Source organism: Cebus imitator, unplaced genomic scaffold (assembly GCF_001604975.1).
Source record: "Cebus imitator isolate Cc_AM_T3 unplaced genomic scaffold, Cebus_imitator-1.0 Scaffold662, whole genome shotgun sequence".
NCBI lineage: Eukaryota > Metazoa > Chordata > Mammalia > Primates > Cebidae > Cebus > Cebus imitator.
The window spans coordinates 126,156-132,690 of record NW_016107977.1 but is presented as its reverse complement, the minus strand read 5'-3'; the positions used below and the strand labels follow the sequence as shown (position 1 = coordinate 132,690).

The 6,535-nt window shown below is 42.2% G+C and overlaps 1 protein-coding gene across 8 annotated transcripts in view; it reads left to right on the top strand.

The window, feature by feature from the left end:
• The window catches only part of TRPM1 (transient receptor potential cation channel subfamily M member 1), a 139,620-nt gene that overhangs the window by 116,315 nt on the left and 16,770 nt on the right, over window positions 1–6,535 (top strand). For 4 of the 8 annotated variants that reach the window (XM_037734785.1, XM_037734784.1, XM_037734783.1 and 1 more), the window contains 4 exons: window positions 651–795; window positions 1,998–2,200; window positions 3,142–3,274; window positions 3,394–3,552. In XM_037734785.1, the coding sequence (XP_037590713.1) occupies window positions 651–795; window positions 1,998–2,200; window positions 3,142–3,274; window positions 3,394–3,552 (640 nt within the window). The remainder of the gene's footprint in view (window positions 1–650; window positions 796–1,997; window positions 2,201–3,141; window positions 3,275–3,393; window positions 3,553–6,535) is intronic. The other 4 variants (XM_037734787.1, XM_037734788.1, XM_037734786.1 and 1 more) reach the window with 1 other exon arrangement.

Here is a 6,535-nt window from a genome sequence, read left to right as displayed (position 1 = left end):
CCAAATTTTGCTCGTGTTGCCCAGGCTGGAGTGCCATGGTGCGATCTCGGCTCACTGCAATCTCCACCTCCCAGGTTTAAGTGATTCTCTTGCCTCAGCCTTCCGAGTAGCTGGATTTACAGGCATGCACCACCACACCCAGCTAATTTTTGTATTTTTAGGAGCGACAGGGTTTCTTTCTTTTTTTTTTTTAATTCAATCTCCATAGATCGTGTTTCTCCATGTTAGTTAGGCTGGTCTCAAACTCCCAACCTCAGGTGATCCACCCGCCTCGGCCTCTGTAAGTGATTACAGGTGTGAGCCACGACACCCAACCACCACAATGACTTTCAAATGGATAACAACAAAGGGAAAAAACATAAAGATTCATTTGTCTGCTTAAAAATTAAGACTTTTATATTTGAAAGCCACAATAAAGAAATGGGAAAATGTTTAGAGAGATGACAAAGAATGACTATATCCAAGTACAGATATGAGTTTCTGACCTTTTTCTTTGTATGCATTTATTTTTTCCCATGGAAAAATATTGCTTGTGAAATAAGAAAGAATCATATTAAAAAAGAAATAGGTCATTGAAAAACATATGTAAGAGATGTTTATCCTTTTCATCATAAATAAAAAGCAAGCACAAAACAATTTTTTTCTTTCAGCTCCTTGTGGTGAGAACCTATATGATGAGGAGGGCAAGCGGCTTCCTCCCTGTATCCCTGGTGCCTGGCTCACACCAGCACTCATGGCGTGTTACCTACTGGTGGCCAACATCTTGCTGGTGAACCTGCTGATTGCTGTGTTCAAGTACGTGTCACAGCCAATGACCACATGTTTATTATTTATTACTGTACAGATTTTCTATTTAATCTCAGAAATCTCCCAGGCTACTAATTCATTTGCAGAGAATTTCATTAGGGTTTTTAAGTAGATCCAATTTTTGCAGTCTCTTTGTTCAAACTTAATCAGTCTTAATGTATTCATAAATTAAGAGCTGACACTTAAATACATTTAAATGTAATCAGTTAGTATTTAAACACTTTATCATGTATCTTAATCTAATGAAAATATTTTCTTAGATGAAAGTTTCCTGGGGTACAGAAGATTTGATCAAGTCATGCTTTTCATTCATCAGTAGAGGTGCAAAAGGCAGTATTAGTTTCATAAGCTGTTACAATTACTGTAATACTATGTAAAGCATTTTGTTCTGATCATTTATAGAAGATAAAATGGCCTTAAAAAGTGGCTTAAAGTATTAAATCAAGTTTCTTATAAAACCTCTCTGGCATATTGTGTTAAGTATGTTGACCATGCTCAATAAATGTTGAAAAAAATGATTTTAGCTTCTAAGATGAAAAATATAGAGTGAAAAAGCCTTCACAGAAATATGCAATCTTAGAATTGAACAGGGCATTGGAGAAAACCTGCTCCAAACTTCTGGCTTAAGAGATGAGAAAACTAAGGTCATGGAAGGTAACTGGCTTTCCTAAGGTCTGTGTTGCAGGCAATGAAATCAACCACTTACTGCTTCCTGATGGAAGGTAAAGACAAAGATTGTACCTACCCCACGTCCAAAATAATGAAACTTTAATCAAATAAGTTCAATAACTAATCAATTCAGTTGAAAAAAAAAGTAGTCATCTACTTTTCCATTGTTAGACTAATGGAAAGTTTAAACATGATAAAATCCTTAGTTAAATGGCTTATACCTCTATGTATAGGAAATTAAGTTTCCTGAGTACATGAGTAGATTATGGTGTGGTTTTTCAAGAAAGTAGTACATAGCAATTGATTACACTTAGCTACTTATGAGTACAGTGCCCTTAAGCATAGATAATCCGCATTGATGGATAAACCAAAAGATTGGACAATCAAGGAATCAGTACTAAAGGGCACTAAAAGGCCATTTCATTTTTTCTTTTAAATGTGAGTAACTCTGACTGTTCTGGGCAATCACTATAAAAGGTAATATAACTAACCGTAAAAATGTCTTTTTTTTTTTTTAAAAGCAATACCTTCTTCGAAGTAAAATCCATATCCAACCAGGTGTGGAAGTTCCAGCGATATCAGCTTATTATGACGTTTCACGACAGGCCCGTCCTACCCCCACCGATGATCATTTTAAGCCACATCTATATCATCGTTATGCGTCTCAGTGCCCACTGCAGGAAAAAGAGAGAAGGGGACCAAGAGGAACAGGATCGTGGATTGAGTATGTGCAGGGCTCTTCGTTTCTAGGTTGGGCTGATTTCAAAATAGTGTTCCAATGGAACATCCTCACAGAAATCTCATTCAACTGATTGCACGTGTGAAAAGCACCACACTCAGTCCAACTGCTGCTCTTTGCAAAAGGCTTCTCATTTTGTATCCATTTTATTCTAGTTTTGTTAATTTGTTAGTAATTAACATCATGGAAAGCAAGCTCATGGAGATCAGTTGAGCTGATTCTGTAAAATAACTCTATAAGTTTCTATATAAATTCAATGCCCCTTTCAAAATGTCTTAATTTGTTGCATCTAAAGGAAATGAGAAAATATGCTCTATGCTTGACTCTATTCACAAAAATAGCTACAAAAAGTTTTCTGGAAATATTACTTGGACTTACTTTCCCAGTAGATGTAGTTTTGTTTTTTATGTTTAAAAGCAGGCCATTTGGCTCCAACTGATAGAGGCATATGACAACCACCCCACAAACAGACTTTTTTTTTTTTTTTTTTTTTTTTTGAGATGGAATCTAGCTCTGTTGCCCAGGCTGGAGTGCAGTGGCACGATCTTGGCTCACTGCAACCTCCGCCTTCCAGATTCCAGTGATTCTCCTGCCTCAGCCTCTCGAGTAGCTGGGACTACAGGCACCTGCCACCATGCCCAGCTAATTTTTGTATTTTTTAGTAGAGACAGGGTTTCACTGTGTTGGCCAGGCTGGTCTCGAACTCCTGACCTCATGATCTGCCCGCCTCAGCCTCCCAAAGTGCTGGGACTACAAGCGTGAGCCACTGCACCCGGCCAACCCCTTTTTGGATTCAAACCAGTTTCTGCCTTAGGAGTGGCGTTGAAGAAAGCTTAATTAACTAACGTGGGGCTGTGAAATTCACACTGAGGCCACAAAACATCCTTGTTGTTTTTCGTGTGGCCGACACCTCTCCCTTCACACAGAGCTGTTCCTCAGCGATGAGGAGCTGAAGAGGCTGCACGAGTTCGAGGAGCAGTGCGTGCAGGAGCACTTCCGGGAGAAGGAGGACGAGCAGCAGTCGTCCAGCGACGAGCGCATCCGCGTCACTTGTGAGAGGTACGCGCAGCGTCCCCACCGCGGGCCAAGGGTTTGCTGAGTCGGGCGCCCCACTCTGTGGGGGATGCCCGTGTTCATTTAAACATTCACTGAGTTCTCATGTTTTATTTAAACTTTAGGTTTTATTTCCTCGAAACAGTGAGGAAGTTCCTAGGTGATGATTGTGCATTGGATATAGAAGGGAATGACATTTATTGCAAATATTCTGGGCCAAAAGAAAACCTAACAATTCTTGCCTACCTTCACCCTCTACCCCAAAGTGGGGGCGTTTCCACAAGGTTAATGGACGCTACAGAAAGCCATCTTTCTCCCTGCTCTTGCTACTAACTTCCCTTTGCCAGCGTGGGCCTCCCCTGGGGACTGCCCTCTCATCCTGCTTAACTGTTTGCTGCACCTTCAAAACACCTTTCCCAGCCTCACGGGGCAGAGGAAAGGCTCCTCCTGGGGCTCGCCTGTGAGTGGGAACTGGAGGAGGGGTGCAGGGTGGGGCTGAGTTGTCTGCTCCCATGAGGGTGGGAGCTGCTAAACTAGGGCAGGGTCTGTCTTTCAGACACCGGCATCCTCAGTACCCAGCAAGGTCAGCCTAATCTCCGTGGTAATGCTGAACAAATGCAGAGTGAATGAATGCAGGATGTGTGAATCAATGAATAAGTAAATGAAATCAGGCTGGGAGGGACAGAAGTGGTGACATTTTCCAAACTTTGTAGTATTCCTCTGCCCTAAGCTGGCAAAGGGGAGAGAGGAGCAATCGACCTTTACTCTCTGTGCTTTTTATCATGTAAGTTTTGAGAGCCCTTGTCACTTTCTATAAGCAATTTCAGCTTGCTAAAGATCTTGGGACTGATAACACGCTGTTCCAAAGGGTTTCACTAACAGTGTGGCCAGAAGGATGAGCTCAGAGGAGCCATGCCTAACGCGATGCTAGCTCTGCATTCTATCCTTGAGTACACAGAATTCAAGTTTCCGAATACAGACACATTGAGAGCCACAGTAACAGGGTGGGACTTCAGAAAGATACTGCAGCTGGCAGTTCCCAGTCACGGGAATTCACAGGAATGTACCTTTGGTCTCCCTGGCGCACGTTCAGGCCAGTGAACTCTCCTCAGCCCACAGTTGGGGAGATGGCAACTATGGGTCCCTGGACCCGGTTCCCTTCTAGACCCAGTTACCTTGTGATCCAACCAGCCAAACTCCAGGGTTACCTGCACCACCTTCTGCCTTACTAAGGTAAATCTTTCATAAAACTTTGAATTATATTTTATATTGTTTTATATTTTAAGAGTTATTGCTTGTTTTATATTTTAAGAGTAATTGCTAAACTTTCAAAATATAAAAATTATTTCTTCATGAGAAAGATAAGGTACCCCATGCAGATCATCTAAAATTTCCACTTTTTAGTTAGACATTAACTTGAATGTAATATTAGCCAGTCATTTACAGTGGAGATTGTGTTCTGTTTTGCTCTGCTTCTCCTCCTCTCCCTTCCCTGGCATTCCGTGGATTTTTACCATTCTTGGACCAAAGCTCCAAGAATGTGGTTATCAGGTCACTACCAAACAGCATTTTCTCTGGGGGCTCTGTGCACACGTAATAGGGATGAAAGTGTGTAGGGTAGAAAAACATGCTGCTTCCTGTTTCCCTCGGCTGAGATCCCAGGAGTGATGGGAGCACATTCCTGCCCCTCCATTTCCCTTGGCCTTGTCTAGGCTGACTCACAGGTGAATGCCCGAGACAAAGAGGAGGCTTGAGGAAAAGGGAGTTTTCCTTCCCTCTTAGCGAGGCCAGCTAAAAGTACTTATTCGTACCTAGCTTTGGGTGCCTGTGACTACTTTAAAAATCATACTTGAAGTACTTAGGCATTTCTGCCAGTTCTTTAATATTCTTTCCATATAAGATTAGTTTTGAGGCTGGGCGCAGTGGCTCACGCCTTTAATAGCACTTTGGGAGGCCAGGCGGGTGGATCACCTGAGGCCAGGAGATCCAGACCAGCCTGGCCAACGTGGTAAAACCTCTTCTCTACTAAAAATACAAAAATCAGCCATGTGTGCTGGCATGCGCCTGAAATCCCAGCTACTTGGGAGGCTGAGACGGGAGAATCACTTGAAGAGGCGGAGGTTGTAGTTAACGAGATCGAATGACTGCACTCCAGCCTGGGTGACAGAGCGAGACTCCGTCAAAAAAAAAAAAAAAAAAAAAAAAAAAAAAATATATATATATATATATATATATATATATATATATATAAGTTTTATTTTCTGCATCACCGTTTCCCATTTAATGGTCTCCCTGCTCTTCTCTTGGTGATGTCTTCACCACCACCATTCAGTTTGTAGGGTCTGTTGCATGTCAGCCTCTGCCTTGTCTCCCTGTTGTCTCAGTGACTTTCAGAGCTGAGCCACCGATTCTCATGACTCAGTTTTACAAGCATGTTCACACAGGGTGGGCACCCATTAATCATGCTCCTCCACGCAGGGTGCTTTCAGTGCTTCTGTGCAGAATCCAAATTCATGGTTCTCTCCTAATGCTTGGAAAGTTACATGTAAAATGCTAACAATTTAACTGTTTATTTTTATTATAAAGTTCCAACATTTTGTCCGATCCAACATTCAGTCCTGCAATGAGATTTGCAATACGATTCAGCATTGATTGACACAACACTGGGTTGCAGCAGGATATTGAACCCCAAGTCCTACCAAGCATGCCCACTTAGATGTCTTAGGGGCCCGCTGTCAGGGTCCTCCTCCCGAACTTGGACATCTCCAGTGCTCCAGTCTCTGTGAATGCCACCACCATTAAGCTCAGTCAGCAAACTGGCAAATCATTGTGGCACTTCCCTCTTCGTCATTAACAATCATCAAGTTCTGTTTACTTCGCCTCGTAATAAATCCTGGTCCATTTATTTTTTTATCCCTACCCCCGACGCACCAAGTACAAGCTTCCATCATTTTTCACTTCCATTCCTGTAGCTGCCTCTACTTGAGCTCTCCATATTCATTTCTGCTTCCATGATTTTTCACTTCCACATATGTGGGGTACCTTATACCTTCCTCCTTCCCTGCTTCTCTTCTTCAGATCTCTGCCTAAATGTCAATTCCTTATGGAAAACTTCCCTGACCACCTCACACCTTAGACTAGATCAGAACCCTCAGGCCTTAAGCTGCATGAAGGCAGGGCCACATCTGGTTTTTGTCCACCATGATATTCCCAGAGCCTGCATATCTCCACACAGTAGGAGTGAGACTTTTTTTTTTTTTTTTTTTT